The sequence below is a fragment of the Carya illinoinensis genome, chromosome 3, assembly GCF_018687715.1.
Source record: "Carya illinoinensis cultivar Pawnee chromosome 3, C.illinoinensisPawnee_v1, whole genome shotgun sequence".
Lineage (NCBI taxonomy): Eukaryota > Viridiplantae > Streptophyta > Magnoliopsida > Fagales > Juglandaceae > Carya > Carya illinoinensis.
The window spans coordinates 40,441,600-40,462,839 of record NC_056754.1 but is presented as its reverse complement, the minus strand read 5'-3'; the positions used below and the strand labels follow the sequence as shown (position 1 = coordinate 40,462,839).

The following is a 21,240-nucleotide window of genomic DNA, read 5'->3' as shown; positions in this document are numbered from 1 at the left end:
TTATTTAAAGTCTTAATTATATCATTAAATTTTTAATATAAAACAAAAATATTTAGATTTTATATGAATCTTAATAACTGGCTTACACACTAAAATAAAATATGACATTCTAAAAGATCATTTGTTATTTTTTATTAAAAAAATTAAATTCTAATATTTCATTACAAAATAATAATGGATTCGATGAATATTATTACATGAAATATTATCATCATAAATTTAAAATATTTATTAAGTTGTATTTTTAAAATTTTATTTTTACATTAATGTAATACATTATCAAGATATAGTTTTATATCTATTTATATTTTTTATTTATTTTATATTTTATATAAATATGACCGTCGCAAAACAATTGACGGATCCGCCAGTCTCCACGTGTTTGTACTTATAATAACTTTATCATCGGTCTCCATTTTTGGGCCCTCCTACAGCATATGCTAGCTGTTGGATTTCAACCTTTCCAGCATTTGCTAGCCAGTGCTATAAACATCTGCACTCCTGCTCATTTTAAGCAGCATACCAGAGAGAGAGATTGAGAGGAAGGGAGGGAAGGAGAGATCATGGAAAAAAACCATCATCTTCCGCTTTATGCGACAAAGTCAGCAAAGGCACGTATTGCTTTTCAATTATTTGCACTTTCGCTCTTCGTGGGTATATGCTTCATCTTTGTATATAGAGTGAGCAATATACCATCAGAAGAAGAAGCCGGAAGATGGGCTTGGATAGGATTGTTTCTCTCAGAGCTTTGGTTTTGCTTTTATTGGTTTATGACTCTAGTTGTCCGGTGGAATCCCATCTACCGTTGCACTTTCAAAGATAGGCTGTCCATCAGGTACCAGCTCTCTCTCTCTCTCTCTCTCTCTCTCTCTCTCTCTCTCTCTCTCTCTCTCTCTCTCTCTCATATTTACATGGTACGTACGAGGTTTACATGCTAATTAATTTTGGTCGTAAGAGAAGCAGATACGAAGAGGCTTTGCCGAACATAGACATATTCGTATGCACAGCGGACCCCATGATAGAACCACCGGCTATGGTGATCAACACAGTTCTATCAGTCATGGCTTATGACTATCCACCACAAAAGCTAAACGTTTATCTCTCCGACGATGGTGGTTCCGATTTGACGTTCTACGCGATGGTAGAGGCCTCAAGTTTCTCAAAGATTTGGCTTCCCTTTTGCAAGAAATTCAAGGTGGAACCAAGATCTCCGGAAGCTTATTTCCGAACAGCTGTACTTGAGCCACTTGAGGATCCTGTCAAGGCCAAGGAGAGGTCCTCCATCAAGGTAAATCTCCTTCTTCAACTCCATATATGGATTTCCTTCGATCTTTCCTAGCTAAGAACTAAAATTGGTAACCATTGCTAAGAACTAAAATGAGTTTTTAAACCATTTCTTAAAAAAAAGAAAGCCAATCATAAAATTAGGGGGGGTAAAGAAAAGAATCGCTCACTACTTCCTCGATTGAAGACCGACTAACAGAGTCTTTTTTATATGCGAATAGGGAGTACATGAGATATAGTATATATTTTGAGAGTGCATACAGTTGCTACTCGATGAGAAACCGTACAAAAATAGTAAATTTTCATATAATTATTTAAAATTTATTTTACAACTACTTAATATATATAGTAGCGATACTTTATCAAATATTACCATTTTTTTTAATATTAGTTTTAAATTCTAGATGACAGTAATATTCCAAATATATAGAACGAAGATATACAAATATTTAAGAGCCGTACTATACCATTTCTTTACTATAAAAAAAATTGAGCATTTATAAAAAATTATTTGCGATAAAAATAATTATTTATTATGAGAATAGACTAATTTTGATAAAAAATAGTCATTTGAATATAAAATAATTAGTAGCAAATAAATAGTTTTCTTGTAAGAACTCTACAAAACCACTCTAATTATTTTCTCCAATCAATAGTGTTGTTGTCTTTTTGGTGGAAAATTTCATCATGTCTTGTAAGGACTCTCCAAAACCATTCTAATTATTTTCTCCAATCATTATTATTGTTGTTGTCTTTTTCGTGGAAAATGTCATGGCACTAGTGAACATGCCACAAATAGAGTGTAATTAAAGTCTCATTTGGTATAATAAGAAATAAAGTTTTTTTGTTAAAAATTGAATAAAATATTCTTATAATATAATTTTTTAATTTTAATTTTATTTTAAGATTTAAAAAATTTGAATTATTTATTATATTATATGAGATAGTTTAATTTTATATAACTATGATATGATATGAGATAGTTTAATTTTATATAACTAAACCATTCCTTTAAGTATGAAAGATTCTTAGTGCTATGCCTAGTGAAGATATTTCGCTTATATATATATATATATATATATATCTCATAAATGAGTGGTGGTGGTATTAGTACTTCCGTTTTTCCAAAACTTGTCCCCCGGTCGTTTGGAAAATCTACACAAGTTTTGTCGATATATAGACATGCATATATGCAGATTGAATAAGAAAGATGCATGATGGTTTCCCTGAACCAGCTAGGTCTCGCACGTACGGTACGTACGTAACTTTCACAATTACTTTGACGCACTCGTATGTTGGTTATATATACATACATATATATGTATTATTCCATGGTACTGAAGATAATATTGGTGCATATTACAATTCATGTCTTAATCTAATTATTAAACGCATGCGCCAAAATTTTGTAGCCTGATTAGTATAATTTATAGTATCTAAAATGAAGGTTAGGAGTTTGAAAACCCTCTTTAAGAACACTCTCAATGGGTTCTCCATTTTATCCTTTAAAATATATAATCAAAACTCACTTTTTCTATTTTATGTACTCATTTTTACAATTTATCATACATCAGCTTATCTATTTTTTTCTTCATATCATTTAAATAATATTTTTTTAAACATTTCCTTTCTACTAATAAATTTGTAACATCCATATAATTTTAATTTTTTATATTTACAATATATATATTATTATAAACAATGTAATATAATTCAGTCCTATACACACAAAATAAAATTATATAAATTAAATAAGAATTTAAAATAAAATCAAATATGAAAAAATAGATAAATAATATTTTCAAGATATTTTTAAAAAATATAAAATTGAGGTATTTTAAATGATAATCATAAAAAGAATTTGTATTTAAATATAAAAAAGGTAAAAGGAAAGGATAGAATAAATGAAATATAGGTAATTAAAAAATTATTTGAAAGATAAACAGTATCCATTATATGTAACGAGTTACTATAATAATTTATATTTTATAAACTCTTATACATAATCCAATAAAACTTATTTTATAAATAATTATTTAAATATTTTATATTTTTTTGTATTATACAAGAGCGTGAGTGCTCTAAAGATTATCTTTAAAGATGCGCTAGCTTTTGCACTGATGAGTGGGGATGGATTGACCGATAGAGTTTGATGGCTAACTGGCCACACAATAACTGCTGTCTCTTTTTGTGTTTACTGTAGATGATTCGCCCAGACATGTAAAATTGGATAGAACTGGCGCCGACACTTGAAATTTGATCAGCGTGTGTCTGACATATTTTGAAAGAGTGATCAAGGAAATTGACAGTCAGTAATGTTATACAACTTCTTAATTTTTGTATATTATTTTTTTTTCAAATTTTTAATTTTTTAAAAATAAATTTTGAGTTTATTTTTTTTAAATTAATTCAATTCTTTTATTTATTATTCATATATTAAATATTTGATAAAATAATAATAAAAATTTAAAAAAATATAGTGTATAGAGATTGTGTAAATAGTAAAAAATTGTATAGATTTTTTCTAAATTGTTTTATTCAAATTTTTTTAACATTGAACTGGTAGTTGGCGTGTTCCTGCTTTAAATTTTTTCTATTCATTTTTTTGTTTAGTCATTTCTTTAATCAGTATGTAAAATAAAAAAATTAAATATATTAACGGATTAAAATAAAAAATTAAAATAGAATTATTCATTTTAAAAATATAAATAATTTATACAAATATTAAATAGATAAGTATCAGATAAATTTTTATATATAAAAGTGTTGCCTTTATTTAAAGTAAGTATAAAAATTATTTTTTTAATGAGATTTATTTTTTATAAAGAGCCTGCAGAAAATTTTTCTATTTAAAAATTATTCTTCCAAAAGAGTTTCCCAGTTCCTGTTTTCTTAGATAAAATAATTTGAAATGCATCAACAGAGACTGTCGACCGCTTTATCTATTTTATTCTTTTATAATTATATTTTATCTATTATTTATTATTTTATAATTATATTTTATCTACTTATTATTATTATTTTATTATTTATTATTATTTAATATTTTATTATTACTTTTTCATTATTTTTTCACTATTTTTAACAAAATATTTAAAATCATTTTACTGTCTAAACGCAACCCAAACCTCTCTCTACTTAAGTTAAAAAAAAAAAAAAAACACTCAAACCTCATTCTAGAAAAACATTTTACTATTTAATTAATGAGCGAAAAAAATTATTTACAAGTCATGAGTTTATTAACGTATTGAATACATTATATATAAATATATATGTCCTGTAATAGAACCCAACTACATGTTATTACAAGAAAAATAACCTTTTGCGACTAATTTATAGTAACGAAAAAATTATTAACAACTAAATTTTTGGTTGCTAATAATCTTTTCGTTGCTATAAATTGATCGTGAAATGTCATTTTTCTTGTAGTGTGTATAGATATATATTATCGGAGCAGTTGATGATCTCGGCCTGTTCTATACTCCACAGAAAATGATTTGGCCCTCTGCAAAACAGATTTGATCGAGATTTTAATTTTTCCTTGAGATCACCAATATTAGTATCTAAAATCCGCTGATCATGAATGCCAAGCATCTTGTAGTACATTTTTCATTTATTTTCAATCCCAATCGAATTGGAAAGAAAGTAATTTCTTTTTCATGTTATAGAAATCATATGAAGGCATGAAGAAACGGATTGAAACCACCACAAAGCTCGGCCGAATTTCAGAAGAAATACGCAAACAACACAAGGGATTCAGAGAGTGGAATTCGGTCGCAAGCCGACGTTATCATCAAACCATTCTTCAAGTAGTACTTTGATCTACAATGTCACTCATGTCATATATAAAATAAATATATATATATATATAATATTATACATGATGAGATTGAATTAATATTTAGTACGTACTTCTCTAAGATTTACGCAATTCTTTTGCTGGCTTAATTAATAGAGTTGTGCGTGTGACTAATTCACAGATACTTGTCCATGCGAAAGACCCCAAGGCTGTAGACATTGAAGGACAGCCATTGCCAACTTTGGTATACTTAGCACGTGAAAAGAGACCACAATACCACCACAACTTCAAAGCAGGATCCGTAAATGCACTGGTACGTACGTACGCACGCCATAGATATATATATAAATCCACATCAAAAGCTTTTAATTGTATATTTGATGCATTCAGGTCCAATTAATCTTTTATGGTAAAAAAATATATATAGATAAGGGTGTCATCGAGGATAAGCAATGGCCCCATAATTCTTATTTTGGATTGCGACATGTATTCAAACAATTCGGAGTCAATGAGGGATGCTGTGTGTTTTTTCATGGATGAAGAGAAGGGTCACGAAGTTGGCTTCGTACAGTTTCCACAGTCCTTCGAGAACCTTACGAAGAACGATGTCTACGGCAGTTCCTTGAACGTAATCTCGGGGTTAAGCATACAAAAAACCACTAACATTCAGTATTGATTTTAAATGATTAAATTAATTAAACATGCATGCATTTACGCTCCTGATAATTGTACAATACTTAAAACGGAATTTGTGTGTGGTATGTTAATATAGGTGGAGATTCATGGATTTGACGGGAATGGAGGACCATGCTTTATTGGTACTGGGTGCTTTCACAGAAGAAACGCTCTTTGTGGACAGAAGTATAGTGATCAGGAATGTAAGGAAAATTGGAAGGGATGGAATGACATTAAAATGGAAGAGACTGCGAGTGTCCTAGAAGATACTTCCAAAGTCCTTGCAAGTTGTACCTATGAAGAGAAGTACGCCCAATGGGGAAACGAGGTCTCTCTCTCTCTCTCTCCCTCTCTCTCTCTCTCCTAATTAACTCCATGTGAACCTTCATATGCATCGTGTGATTTGCAGATGGGTCTGAAATATGGCTGTCCAGTGGAAGATGTCATAACAGGACTAGCTATACAATGTCGAGGTTGGCGATCCATCTATTTCAATCCAGAAAGGAAGGGCTTCCTCGGACTTGCGCCCACTACATTACTGCAGACACTTATACAGCACAGAAGATGGAGTGAAGGTGATTTTCAGATCTTTGTCTCAAGGTACTGTCCCTTTGTGTATGGGTATAAAAAGATTCCCCTCAAACTTCAACTTTCCTACTGTCCCTATTTGCTATGGGCTCCAAACTGCTTGGCCACACTGTATTATGTTGCAGTACCATCCTTGTGCCTGCTTAGTGGCATCCCCTTGTTTCCTAAGGTACGAAAATCGCCTTATTTGAATCAAACCTGTCTATGGTTGCTCCTAAATTTTTTTCTAAGAATAAAATCATCTTACACTAACAGATTTCAAGCGCATGGGTGCTACCATTCGCATTCGTCATCATTGTCCACCGGGCATACAGTCTTGGAGAATTTGTTTGGTGTGGGGGCACATTCCAAGGTTGGTGGAATGAACAAAGGATGTGGCTATTCAAAAGAATCAGTTCCTACTTCTTTGCCTTCATTGACAACATCCTAAAACTTATGGGATTTACGGACTCGGCCTTCGCCATCACGGCAAAGGTGGCTGAAACGGATGTGTCGCAGAGATGTGAGCAGGAGCTCATGGAATTCGGTGCTTCTTCCCCAATGTTTACCGTTATAGCAACCATGGCATTGCTAAACGCATTCTGTTTTGTTGGAGGAATGAAGAGGGTGCTTATGGATATGCAAAGTTGGTTTTCAAACCCATTTACGTTGCAGATTCTTCTATGTGCTCTCCTGGTTATTATCAGCCTCCCTGTTTATCAAGGTCTCTTCCTCAGGAAAGACGAGGGCAGGATGCCAAGTTCAGTGACACAATGGTCACTTATGTTTGCGGCTTTGGCTTGTGCGTTAGCGTGTTATTAAGTTCTCTCTAAATGCCAAGCAAGACTTTCTGCTAGCAAAGAAATATGTTGAAATTACCTTTCTCAATGCAGACTTCCATGGCATTATCTATTATAGTGGTCAGTTTCTGAAAATCACGGATATTAGCACTTGATATTTACGAACAAAGTCTATACTTTTTTTTCTTTTTGAAACGAAACCTGCATCTTGTATTCATATATTGATCATATTACACTGTTTATCAAAAACAACATTTTCAAGAACTTCCTTAGGATGATCTTCCATCCACACTACCTCTTCACTTACATTTAAAGATAACTTTGCAAGACTACGAGCAACACTATTATAAGTTCCTTCACATGTACCACTTTCCAGTTCCTTCTATTGTTCAATACAGCTTTTAAATCATCAATCAATTGATCATGCCATTCCCAATTCACTTCTGAACTATTAACAGCTTTAACAACAAATAATGCATCGCTCTCCAGTTGCACATTCCTGAAATGTAGCTCTTCACATAACTTCATGGCCCTCCATAAAGTAAAAACTTTTGCTATAACAGGATCTGCAACATATTCTTTCGGATAGCATAGAGAAACTAACACCTCTCCATAACTGTCTTTAATTACTATCCCAATCCCACCTCTGTTTTCACTAGACTTCAAAGTTGCATCCAGTTCACCTTCACCATATCACCCACTGGTAATTTCCAATGATGACAGTTGCTACTCTGAGCTCCACCAGTTTCTTAAGCTTTACCTTGCTTAACTTGTGCCAATTGGTACTCTAACAAGCATTCAACAACTTTGTTAAAAACTACATTAGGACCTTCAAACTTATTTTCAAAAACCAACCCATTTCTTCTTAACCAAACTCCTCTCAGCACCACAGCCATGACCTCTAACTAATCTAGAGGCAATTTTGAGACCCAGTCAGACCATAATTCAAAGAAATCTTTTTCACTACTTTGCCATTTCTGCACTCGACTCCTTTCACTCGCCCAAACATCACTTGCCCCATTACAACTCCATAGAGCATGACATACAGACTCATCCATATTTTTACAAACTGGACAAGTAACTACTTTTAGAATAGTTCTTCTTTTTAAATTCATCTTAGTTGGTAGGCAATTGTTTATAGTCTTCCAAACAAAGATTTTGACTACCCCTGGAATATTCATTCTCCATAACCCCTTCCATACTTCACTTGACCTGCTTGATACTTCCCCTTTCTCCCTTCTTTTTCTGTTAACTTCAAAATGATATGCACTTTTCACACTGAACATACCATTCTTTCAAAATGCCCAAATTTGTTTATCAGGGAGCCCAGAAAAGCTAACAGGTAATTTACAAATTGTTGAGGCCTCATGTTCATTAAACACCTGCTTGTTCAATATTTCATTCCTTTCTCTCAACTCTTATTAGCTCTTCCACCTTTGCTTCAGCATTCAACATTTTTATTGGTGATTGAATTCTATAAGTGACACCATAGGTATCCACTTATCTTTCTAGATTCTTATACTCTTCCCATCACCAACCCTCCAAACCAGCCCCTCATTCAACAGATTAAGAGAACCCCACAAACTTCTCCATATCACAGAGGGTTTGAATCCTAAAGAGGAATTCAATATATCAGCATTTTTGAAATATTTATCTTTCAACACTACAGCAACTATAGACAAAGGATTTATCATCACCCTCCAACATTGCTTTGCAAGGAGAGCTTGATTAAAAGCTTCCAACTCTCTAAATCCCAGCCCACCATCCCACTTTGACATTCTCATATTGGCCCAACTCTTCCATTGTATTCTGTTATCCTTTTGTTTAAACCCCCACCAGAATTTAGTCATTTGTGAAGCTATCTCATTACATAATCTCTTTGGTAGTCTGAATACACCCATATAATAGGTAGGAACAACTTGTATAACAGCCTTTAAAAGGACTTCTTTCCCCAATGGAGAGAGGAATTGATTCTTCCAATTGCTTAGTTTTTTCCACACACGATCCTTGAGCATACTAAAAGATTGATATTTAAACCTACCAACCATAATTGGTAGGCCTAAATATTTTTCACAGTTTTTCTGCACACGAGCCCCACAATCCTTAATTATTGCATTCCTCACATTCAAATCAGCAGTAGGACTGCATAGTATTGTTGTCTTATGATTGTTAAGGCTTTGGCCAGATGCCTTCTCATATACCTCCAATATCCCACTGATCTTCCTCCATTCCTTCCATGTAGCCTTCCCAAATATTAGACAATCATCTGCAAATAGCAAATGAGTCAACTTAACCCCACCTCTAGCCACTGTCATCCCTTTAATTTCATCTTTCTGTTTTTCCTTTTCAAGCATTGTGCTAAGTCCCTCAGCATGTAGAAGAAATAGGTAAGGAGACAATGGATTTCCTTGCCTTAATCCTCTAGTAGGTATAAAGTACTCACCTGGCCTTTCATTTACAATAGTAGCATAAGATACTGATGAAATGCAGCTCATAATCAATCCTGTCCATCTAGACCCAAATCCAAGTTTTTTCATTACTGCTTCAAGGTATCCCCATTCAACCTTGTCATAGGCTTTAGAAATATCCAGCTTCACAGCCATACTTCCTACCCTACCCTTCTGTCTACACTTCATAGTATGCAACACTTCATAAGCTACAATAATATTGTCAGATATCAACCTCCCAGGAATAAAAGCACTTTGGCTTCTTGAAATGATCTCATCCATTACCTTTTTAAGCCTATTTGCAAGAGTCTTTGCAATGATCTTGTAAAATACTGATTGAGCTGAACTATTGCATGTTTTAGCTATTTAAAACCAATATATTTTAAATTCTTCGTGGCACTATTATTAGTTTTAGATAAAAAAATGATTAATAAGCATAAATACGAGTTGTGATTTTTAATTGATTGATATCATGTTTATGCTTAATTATGATTTAATGAGACAATATTTCCTCACATATATAGTCTGTTTTTGATAATTTATTTTTGAGTGTTATTTCTTTCTTCTTATTTTCAGTTTAAATAAAATTCAAGCTTGGCAGCTGAAAAGGGAGACACAAAATGAAGAATCAATGTCATACAAAGAGTTGACATGTGCTGAGAAGAAAGAAGTGTTGTGCTGGAAAGTGATGAGATTGTATTTTACTGAAAAGTGAAGTGCAGGTGAGTGAAAGAAGTGAAAGAAGGGAGAGAGGAAAGTCGGTGGGATTAGAAGCTGGTATATTTTCTGATTTCATTGGATTTACTTGGATGTGAGAGAAGTGGTTGGTGCATGATTAAATGGGGTTTTCCGCTGGCTTTAGACGAAAAAGGAAGGAGCTGCTGCTGGCTTTAGATGAAAAAGAAGGAGCTGGTTTGAAGCAAACGGACTGGCTTGGATGGAAGAAGAGCTACGGAACGGACTGGTCTTTAGGGGAGTTTTTTTTTTTAATTCAATTTCCTGTTTTATGATCTAAGTTGTTTTCATTTTAGCTTGAGTTTTATTTTAATATTATCATGGATAATGTTTACTTAATTTCTATAGTATTTGTAATAAATATGTTTGGCTAAATTTTCATACTAAGGTTAGAGGTGAAGTTTAATGATTTACATATTGTTTCCGAATCCTCGTAAAATTTATTCTACGAGCTTGATCGATTGAAAGATTTTATTTGGATATTTTGATTATCTATATACTCGTCTTGATTCATGGTGATTTCTGAATATAGTGAATGCTTGAGGAATCCCTGTGGTATTCAAATAGATTTATAAATGTTTTAATCATCAATCGTTCATGCTCGATCATAAGCGTCTGTTTTTCTTGATCTTAAGTGCTAAATCTTCCAATTAAACGGAATCATTATTCTAGTTTAATTGAAGTAAATCAATCGGAAACAATATCATAAATTATTAGACGGATCCTCGAAACCTTAGTCTTTCTCCACATCTTTATATTAGATTGTACGTTTCTTTTAATAATTTCGTTTCATTGTCTGAATTCATTTTCTTTATCACAAAAGTCAATCCCTGTGGATTCGATCCTGTAAGATACTACAACACCTGTATACTTGCAGGTAAAACTGCACTAGATTTTTGATTCAGTAATTTGAGTCAGAGTTTAGTCGCAACATGTTTTTGGCGCCGTTGCCGGGGATTGCAACGTGTGATAATTTTTTTTTTTATCTTAGAAATCTTTTGCTAATTGTTTTTTATATTCTTTTTGCAGGTACAATTTTTCACGGAAGAAAAAAAAAACAGAGCATGTAACATTGCTTCCATACTCATACCATTTGGTAATCTCGTTCCAAAAAAAGAAAAAAAAAATTTCTTTTACTTTCTTGCTTGTTTTGTATTTTTGCTTTTACTTTTTGAATGTACTCGATCCTCTATGACGAATGATCTCGTGGCAACGTGATCAAACGGGTAGATTGAGAAGAGAGGACGTTGTGGAGCTGTGAACCTTTTCACAGCCTGGGTGACATCTAATCTTTTTCCCTTCGCTCTGTTTATTTTTCATGGTCTTTGATTACCTGCTCTTGTTTGTATGACTAGTTGGACTAGAGACCATACATCTCAACTGTTTAGGACAGAATCATTGACATCTTTTAGCTCTACATCATCTTCTGTAGAATCATCATCAGACACTGATAGCATCATGGCTGAAAATGAGCATCATGATAGTGAAGTGGAGAATCCAAACAGGACACTTAGAGAATATCTTCAGCCTGTTAGAACTAGCACACCCTCATGCATAATTCAACCTTTGAATGCAAACAATTTTAATTTCAAACCTGGAATGATTCCATTACTTCCCAAGTTTCATGGCTTGGATTCAGAAAGTCCTTATTTGTATATCAAAGAGTTTGAAGAGGTTTGTTCTACATTCATGGACCGGACTTGCACTAAGGAGGTTATAAGGCTTAAGTTGTTCCCATTTTCTTTAAAAGATAAAACTAAAACATGGTTGAATTCATTGAAACCTAGAACCATACGTACATGGCAAGAGATGCAAGCAGGATTTTTGAAAAGAAAAAATTCTTCCCAATACAGAGGACAAATGCTTTGAAAAGACAGATCATGAATTTTTCTCAAAAGGATTCTGAAACTTTTTATCAATGTTGGGAAAGATTCAAAAATCTATTAGATTCATGTCCACACCATGGTTATGAACATTGGCGTGTGATTAGTTTTTTTTATGAAAGTTTGACACCTAAAATGCGCCAATTTGTACAAACCATGTGTAATGGAAATTTTTTTGACAAAGAACCTGAGGAGACGTTTGAATATTTTGATTATCTTGCTGGAAATGCCCAAACTTGGGACACAACTGATGTGCATGATAGGTCTAGGCAAGTTGAGTCTAGTCATGGAAAACATACTTTGAATGAAGATGATGATTTACGTGCTAAATTAACTTTGTTGTCTGGAAAAGTGGAAGCCGTGGAATTGAAGAAAGTAAATGAAGTGCATACTGTCCCTAAATTTTCTAAGAAGGGTGACATATGTGAGGATCGTGGGCATTCAACTAATGAATATCCCACGATCCCTGCTTTCAAGGAAGTGTTATTGGACCAATCTAATGATTCTGGTCCTTACACTAATTCTTATGATCCAGGATGGAGGAGCCACCCAATTCTCAGTTGGAGGGGTGACCAACATGTAACTTCAGCAACCTAGCCCCAGAGCCCTCTCAACTGGCAATTCAAGCACCTCCAATGCAAAAGAAGGGATTTGAAGATACAGTTCAGCAGCTGAGTATGACACTTCAACAATTCATGCAAGTTCAAGCAACACTCAACAATCAGAATTCATTGGCAATTAATGACATACGGAGTTCCCTCACAAGGCTAACTACATCTTTAAGTACCCAAGAGGAGGGTAAATTTCCTGCACAGTCACAACCAAATCCACAAGGGCAGCCTCATCAAGTGCAAGCAATAAGTGAGGATCCTAACTTAAAGTCGGTCAAAGCGGTGACTACTTTAAGAAGCGGTAAGGTGGTAGACATTCCAGCACATGAGCCATACAATTCTGGTAAGGTCTCTAACCCTTCTAATAAAGATGGAGAGCATGTTTCTGATGAGCATGAGAAAATTCATTGTCCTATACCTGCTCCTTTTCCTCAGCGATTGGTTCCGTTGCATAAAGATGACTTTGAATTTTTTGATTGTTTTGCAGATTCTTCTTTACCACTTCAAGAGACTAAGCGAATGCCTTCTGAATGGTCCACCCAAAATAAACGTCGATTTCTCTCCGAGCAAAGAAAACAGTTTCAAAAATTTTGCAAATCCCGATGGAGTGGGCCGTACATTGTAAATCCCAGGGAAGTGTCTTGATTTGTTTTTCCTCCTTTACAGTTTTCTTTACTTGCTTTGTTTTTATTTGTTTGCTTTGATTTTATATTTCATGTTGATTGTTTGTTTTGCTTGCTGAGTTTTGTGCACTTTGTTTTCTTTCGTTCGATTCATTGAGGACTATGTCTCTCACTAGTTGGGGGGTGTGGAATGAATAAAACGGTGCGTTAGTAGACACTGTAGATAGTTGAAATAAATAAATAAATAATAATGGGATCCGTCCGTGACCTGACAAGAGTGGCTGGAGATTTGAAAAAATCACCTGATGTTGTTAACAAACGGGATTGGAGGCTCCGAGTTTCTAAGAAATGTCATTTCACTGAAATCACATTACTCTTTGACTTGGATGATAGCTCGTCTGGTTCTTTGTGCTATCTCTATAAAATCAATCCTGAGGTTCATCCAATCTGCATCAAGTTTTCTTCTCATAAACTCATCTGCATTTTTTCAACATTCTCGTTTTAAGCCTTCTATTCTTTTGTCAATGGCTCATTCCTCAAGCATTTCTCTAGATCAATCCATGAGGCATTTCGCATCTCAACCTCCTGTCCTTTCTGCAGCTACCATTGGTGCCATGTTGCAACAAGAGAATACAAATATGGCTAATAAGTCAGACTCCGATGCTATTTATGACTTGGTGAGTCTTGGGACTCGCTACTCATCCTCCATTATTGCTTTTTCCCAGCGGGTACAAGCCAAAAACCATGAGGTTGAAAGGCTTAAAGAAGAAAATGTTGTACTGCAACGAATTGTTCAAGAGTCTCACATAAGGGAAGGAATCGAACGACAGAAGAATAAACAGTTGAAGTCTCTTTTAGATTCTTCATTCCGTTTGCCAGTTCCCATGGCTAAGGATGACCTGATGTTGTATGAAGAGCATGAGCATCTCAAACATGAGGCTAAAAACCTCAAGTTTATGTAAAAAAAAAAAAAAAAAAAAAAAAAAATTTCTTTCACTTTCTTCCTTGTTTTGTGTTTGTTTTGTTTTTCTTTCTTTTGCTTTTTTTGTTTTTAACTTTGACAGAAATCTACTCCTTGCTTTTTGCTCAGGTGAATGTTTTCCTCTCTGTTTAATCATTTTCGTCTCAATATATGTTCTACAGTGGTTATCTTGCTTCAATTCATGCCTGTATAGCATACATCATCGAACATTCAATTGCTGAACATTGAGGACAATGTCACATTTAGTTGGGGGGAGGGTTTTCTGTTAAAAATGTGTTAAAAAAAATAATAAAAATAAAAAAAAATAAAAATAAAAAATAAATTTTTTTTTTTTTTGAAGTGCATAAACGATTAACACACACTTCTGGCATTTTTGTGAAATTTGAGTATCTTGGTGGAGTAGTTGAGCGGAATTATTTTGTGAAGATTTATTTTCAACCTTAAGCATAGAACATGACTTATGATGCATCATATTTTGTTGAGGAGTGACTTAAAACACCGGGATGCGATATTTACAAAAATGAGAATTAGTATGATTTATATAGAATGAAGGGCAAGTTTTGAAAGAACATTTTGCACATGCTTACACTTGTAGTGTTCCTCATTAATGTTCATTGATTTAAAACAGGAGAAGTAAACTGCAGGACTACCGAGCCGTATAAAAAAATAAAAAAAATATAATAAAAAAAAAAAAGAGAAAGAAAAAAAAATCATGTAATTTTTCCTGAATAAAGGGCTAGAAACAGTTACCCAAAACTTTAGGGGTTGAATGTTCAACCTTTAAACAGAGTTGGCGTGAAAACTGCTAGTCCCTTAGGCTTTGAGGTAGTTAGAATCAATAATGATTAATCTTAAGGTTGAAAAATCCTATGACAAATCATGTTTATTAGTGAGGAACACACAGAAGTTCAGCCACACACACATATCCGAGTTCTGAGACATTTGCCCTAATTCTATGTGAACAATTGTTGAGACTTTCCTTGTGGATACAACTCTTGGTGTTGAATAGTCACGAATCAATTTTTTGTGAGAATTCAGAATTATGTTTGATTGTTTTTGTTTGAATTTCGAGCTTTATGAAACTTTCATCTCAATTAATTTTTCACTATTTTGCTCAAGGATTAGCAAAAAGCTAATTGGGGGTGTGATTGAGCTGAAATATTGCATGTTTTAGCTATTTAAAACCAATATATTTTAAATTCTTCGTGGCACTATTATTGGTTTTAGATAAAAAAATGATTAATAAGCATAAATACGAGTTGTGATTTTTAATTGATTGATATCATGTTTATGCTTAATTATGATTTAATGAGACAATATTTCCTCACATATATAGTCTGTTTTTGATAATTTATTTTTGAGTGTTATTTCTTTCTTCTTATTTTCAGTTTAAATAAAATTCAAGCTTGGCAGCTGAAAAGGAAGACACAAAATGAAGAATCAATGTCATACAAAGAGTTGACATGTGCTGAGAAGAAAGAAGGAAGTGTTGTGCTGGAAAGTGATGAGATTGTATTTTACTGAAAAGTGAAGTGCAGGTGAGTGAAAGAAGTGAAAGAAGGGAGAGAGGAAAGTCGGTGGGATTAGAAGCTGGTATATTTTCTGATTTCATTGGATTTACTTGGATGTGAGAGAAGTGGTTGGTGCATGATTAAATGGGGTTTTCCGCTGGCTTTAGACGAAAAAGGAAGGAGCTGCTGCTGGCTTTAGACGAAAAAGAAGGAGCTGGTTTGAAGCAAACGGACTGGCTTGGACGAAAGAAGAGCTACGGAACGGATTGGTCTTTAGGGGAGTTTTTTTTTTTTTTTTTAATTCAATTTCCTGTTTTATGATCTAAGTTGTTTTCATTTTAGCTTGAGTTTTATTTTAATATTATCATGGATAATGTTTACTTAATTTCTATAGTATTTGTAATAAATATGTTTGGCTAAATTTTCATACTAAGGTTAGAGGTGAAGTTTAATGATTTACATATTGTTTCCGAATCCTCGTAAAATTTATTCTACGAGCTTGATCGATTGAAAGATTTTATTTGGATATTTTGATTATCTATATACTCGTCTTGATTCATTGTGATTTTCGAATACAGTGAATGCTTGAGGAATCCCTGTGGTATTCAAATAGATTTATAAATGTTTTAATCATCAATCGTTCATGCTCGATCATAAGCGTCTGTTTTTCTTGATCTTAAGTGCTAAATCTTCCAATTAAACGGAATCATTATTCTAGTTTAATTGAAGTAAATCAATCGGAAACAATATCATAAATTATTATACGGATCCTCGAAACCTTAGTCTTTCTCCACATCTTTATATTAGATTGTACGTTTCTTTTAATAATTTCGTTTCATTGTCTGAATTCATTTTCTTTATCACAAAAGTCAATCCCTGTGGATTCGATCCTGTAAGATACTACAACACCTGTATATTTGCAGGTAAAACTGCACTAGATTTTTGATTCAGTAATTTGAGTCAGAGTTTAGTCGCAACAAATACATTACAAAGACTAATAGGCCTAAATTCATTCACACTCCTTGGATCTTTAACTTTGGGTACTAGTGCTATGAAAGTCTAATTAACAATCATTTGTAAACTGCCACCATTTAAGAATTTTAACACTGCATCAATCACCTCTTTTCCAACCACATGCTAGAACTCTTGGTAGAAACATGCCCCAAAGCCATCGGGCTTAGGAGCTTTCATAGGTCCCATCATCTTCAATGCAATCTCCACTTCTTCTCTTGTAAAAGTCTTCTCAAGGAAGTGATTCATGACTTTTGACACTCTTGGCTCTATCTCAGCAAAGCAGTCATTTATAGCTTTTTCTGATGGCTTGGCACTTGAATAAACCTCAGAAAAATGATCTCAAAAAGCCACTGCAATACCCTCCTCATCCTCTTCAAAACTGATTGATTATCTAGTATTGATACTATTTTGTTTCTTTTCCTTCTTTGATTGGTACACTCATGAAAGAATCTAGTGTTTTTGTCCCCCAAAGTGTACCAATTTCTTTTCGCACGTTGTCTCCATTTCATATATTCTAGTTCCAATAACAAACCAACCTTCTCTTGCAGCATCTTCATCTCAACCATACTTTCCTGAGACATATTCCTTTGCAGCATCTTTATCCTCTTTGAAATCTGTTCTATCTCTTGGAGTCTCCCCTTGTCTTTCTTCTTAAAGCAGGATGATAAAGACTCACTACAGAATTGTAGCCCAATTTGGATTCTCTGCACAGGTTCTTCCATAAGCAAACCTCTCTCCCAACCCTTCTTTATAATTTGTTCACAACCATCTTGTTTCATCCAACAGGCCTCAAACCTGAAAGGATAATTTTGTCTTCTCCTTCTCAGCTCTCCTTTAGTAATAGAGAGTAAAATAGGCTGATGATCAGAGCATCTTCCAATCAGCACCTCTACTTTTATCTCCTTAAAATTTGATCTCCACTTCTCATTTGCTACAAACCTGTCTAACCTTTCCTTTGTAAAAGAAATATCATCATGTTTATTAGATCAGTTATAAGCACTGCCTCTAAAGCCAATATTAGTCAGACCACAGTCCTCCAATGCATTCCTGAATAAATTAAGCTGACTATCTGGTTTTCTCTTGCCTCCCACCTTCTCATTTTGCCACAATATTTCATTAAAATCTCCCCTACACACCAAGCAATTTCATTCTCAGGCTTTAACTGCCTTAACAACTCCCAAGAGAGCTCTCGTTTTCTTTATTTAGGGTGCCCATAAAAACCTGTGAATTGCCAATCCTTTCCTTCCTTCTCCCCTTTAACCATGACACTTATATGCCAGCTTGAGTAATTAATCACCTTTACAACATTCTCATATCTCCATAACAAAACCAAACCTCCTCTCCTCCCATCAGAATCCACCACAAGGCATCCTTCCATGCCTAATTTTCTCTGTAAATTTGAGATTTTACAGTTTTTTGTCTTAGTTTCACAAACAAACACCAATGTGGGCCACTTATCCTTAACCAATAGGCTAAGATCCTGAACTGTCCGAGGGTTCCCAAGCCCTCAGTAGTTCCAACATATAATATTCATAATGTTGGGTGGTGTTGCTCAGCAGCCACAATCCTTGGTCTGTTCTTAACACAAACCATCTCAGAATTACCCTTGAACCTCTTTCCATCCACCACCATCTCACTAAACTCTTCAATCTCCTCAAAGCCTCTTTTTATGAATGAGTGACTAGAAGTCTTACCTGACTTAGGCCTAGCTCTAGTTCTCCTTTTCCATCTCGAGACCCTCTTACTATCATCCCCTTCACCTGCACACAAATTCTCAATTAATTGCTCATTTCCAGATATAGTAACTTGGAACTCCTTTTGTTTTTCAATACCAACTGACCTCTCCTTATTCACATCTTGCAACAAGTCTGGAGATTGTGGATCCCCAACCCGAGCCTCAGTTAGTTTGATCTCCTCCTTTCTCACTTTACTTCCTATTTTCTCAATTTCCTCTCTAGTCTCATCCTTTTGAAATACCCCATCTTCCTTCACTTTATTCAAACTCTGATTTCCTTGATCTTCCCTCTCCTCTCTTTTTTCTTTTTCCTTCTGTTCCCCTTTCTGTACTACATTCTTTCTTGATTGAGGTATAGCTCTAAGCCAAACACCACACTAGCCAGAGCTTTCAGCACTCTCCTTACAACCTTCATTCTCATGAACTATCCTTCCACATTTAAAGCACATCCTCGACAACTTTTCATACTGAAAATGTGCCTAACATTTCTTCCCATCCACTACAATTGTTCTTCCTCGAGCTAAAGGTTTTCTCAAATCACATTCTACCTTCAACCTTAGACATAACCTGATCCATCTTCCAGTACATCAACCTCCACAACCTCCCCCATAGATCTTCCTATTACTTCCCCCATCATCTTATTCATGTAACTCAGTGGTAAATTCAAGATCTGAATCCAAAAGCATGCGTGATTAAAATCAATCATACTAGGTTGAGTTTCTCCATCAAATTCTTTTAAAACAAACAGGTGATTGTTAAACAACCATGGACAACCATTCATCACTCTCAATTTATCTCTACGGGAAACAAAGGTGATAACATAACAGTTTCTATCAATTTCTTGAAATTCTAGAGGCTTACCTACCTTCCACACTCTCTCCATCATAGTTTTGGCTGTATCCTTTTCTATCCTTCTATCCAAAACAATTTTCCCTATCAGACTACGATCTCCTTTCCCTTGCATCACATGAGTCCATTTCTTCTGTATCTCTATCGAACAGTCTTCTTCAACATTCAGCTTCAGTTGCCTCCAAACTGCCTCCATTTCCTCCATTGCTTGTTACTCAACCAAAACAATACTTTGCTCACCAATGCAAGCAAGAGACCAAACACTTCTTCCTCACAAGAGAAAGAAGACTACACACTTCTCTTCAATCGCTCTCCAGGGCGGGAAAAACAGTTGCGAGAGACATTTTATGGGACTTAATTTTATGAAGAAAGTCTATACTAATCCATACGTTGAGGCATAGTTTTTTTTTTTTTTTTTCCTTTCATGTTTTAAGAAACAACTTGTCTTATTATTCAAATGTATTAATCTTATAATATGAAATTCTAATCTTATTTTGAAAGAGTGATCGAGGAAATTGACAGTCACTAATGTTATACAACCTCTTAATCTTTGTATATTATTTTTTTTTTCAAATTTTTAATTTTTTTAAAAAAAATTTCGAGTTTATTTTTCTTAAATTAATTCAATTCTTTTATTTATTATTCATATATTAAATATTTGATAAAAAATAATAAAAATTTTAAAAATTGTGGTGTGTAGAGATTGTGTGAATAGTAAGAAATTGTGTAGATTGTTTCTAATTAATTGTTTTGTTGAAATTTTTTTAACATTAAACTGGCAGCTGGAGTGTTCTTGCTTTGAATTTTTTCTATTCATTTTCTTGTTTAGTCATTTCTTTAATCAGTATGTAAAAGAGAAAAATTAAAAAAAATTAAATACATAAATGGTTAGAATAAAAAGTTAAAATAGAATTATTCATTTTAAAAATATAAATAATTTATACAAATGTTAAATAGATAAGTATCAGATAAATTTATTTATGAAAGGAACAGGGGCAAATTCCCCTTATATTCATTGATCACTACTACAAAGTTTATCTTGAATAACAAAACTACAAATCTCCTTTGGTACTTCTTCAATCCACACGTATTCTTCATGTACATTGAGTGAATATCTAGCTAAATTGTGGGCAACCTTATTACCCTCTCTGTAAGTATGCTTGACAGACCAATCAGGTCTATTTTTAAGTATCAGTCTAATGTCTTCTATCATTTGACCATTCCACTCCCAGTTGGCTTCCTTCCCATTAACAGCTTTAACAACCCCCAACGCATCCCCTTTGAACTCAACCTTTTCCAAATTCAATTCGGCTCCAAGCTTCAATGCCCTCCACAATGCATGAATTTCTGCATTTCTGGACTTGTCACCCACTGTTTAGAATTACAAAGTGAAGCCAGCACATCCCCTTTATCATCTCTTATCACCACTCCCATCCCCATCCACCCTTCCTTTTCTTGAACAGCTGCATCCCAATTAGCTTTAACTAAGTTGGGTACAGGTTTCTTCCATCTGCACATCCTCCTTGCTGCATCACCCCCTGCACTCCCTTTGACTGGCTCTTCATTAGCTTTATGAAAGTCTTCTAAACTTGCTAAGGCCTGCTTAAAAAGGTCTGTAGGATTAACAAACAAGTTTTCAAACACAAATTTGTTCCTCCTTAACCATAATTGCCTCATAACAAAACTACCACCTCCATCAACCATTTTATCCCATACTTCAAACAG

The 21,240-nt window shown here is 34.1% G+C and overlaps 2 protein-coding genes across 7 annotated transcripts; both read left to right on the top strand.

The window, feature by feature from the left end:
- Positions 1 to 447: 447 nt before the first annotated feature.
- Positions 448 to 7,260, top strand: LOC122304233 (cellulose synthase-like protein E1). 6 transcript variants are annotated; one of them, XM_043116376.1, is made up of 8 exons: positions 452 to 835; positions 961 to 1,288; positions 4,953 to 5,093; positions 5,265 to 5,396; positions 5,511 to 5,711; positions 5,856 to 6,086; positions 6,168 to 6,515; positions 6,602 to 7,260. In XM_043116376.1, the coding sequence occupies exons 1-8, from the start codon at positions 564 to 566 to the stop codon at positions 7,145 to 7,147; spliced, it is 2,199 nt and encodes a 732-aa protein (XP_042972310.1). In that variant the 5' UTR covers positions 452 to 563; the 3' UTR covers positions 7,148 to 7,260. The 6 variants fall into 6 exon arrangements, with proteins under 6 accessions (XP_042972312.1, XP_042972310.1, XP_042972307.1 ...); XM_043116373.1 differs by having other exon boundaries at positions 5,511 to 5,723; XM_043116377.1 differs by having other exon boundaries at positions 454 to 835; positions 964 to 1,288.
- A 5,538-nt stretch (positions 7,261 to 12,798) lies between these two features.
- On the top strand, positions 12,799 to 13,493 carry LOC122305735. The gene is made up of 2 exons (XM_043118295.1): positions 12,799 to 12,865; positions 12,974 to 13,493. Exons 1-2 carry the CDS (start codon positions 12,826 to 12,828, stop codon positions 13,444 to 13,446), a joined length of 513 nt encoding a protein of 170 aa, XP_042974229.1. The 5' UTR covers positions 12,799 to 12,825; the 3' UTR covers positions 13,447 to 13,493.
- The last annotated feature ends 7,747 nt before the right edge of the window (positions 13,494 to 21,240 follow it).

Coding starts and splice junctions, on each gene's coding strand:
- LOC122304233 (XM_043116373.1), top strand. CDS start 564: ATGGAAAAAAACCATCATCTTCCGCTTTATGCGACAAAGTCAGCAAAG. Junction 6,087..6,167: donor ACGCCCAATGGGGAAACGAG/GTCTCTCTCTCT, acceptor TGTGATTTGCAG/ATGGGTCTGAAATATGGCTG. Junction 6,516..6,601: donor GCATCCCCTTGTTTCCTAAG/GTACGAAAATCG, acceptor TTACACTAACAG/ATTTCAAGCGCATGGGTGCT.
- LOC122305735 (XM_043118295.1), top strand. CDS start 12,826: ATGCAAAAGAAGGGATTTGAAGATACAGTTCAGCAGCTGA. Junction 12,866..12,973: donor AGATACAGTTCAGCAGCTGA/GTATGACACTTC, acceptor CTACATCTTTAA/GTACCCAAGAGGAGGGTAAA.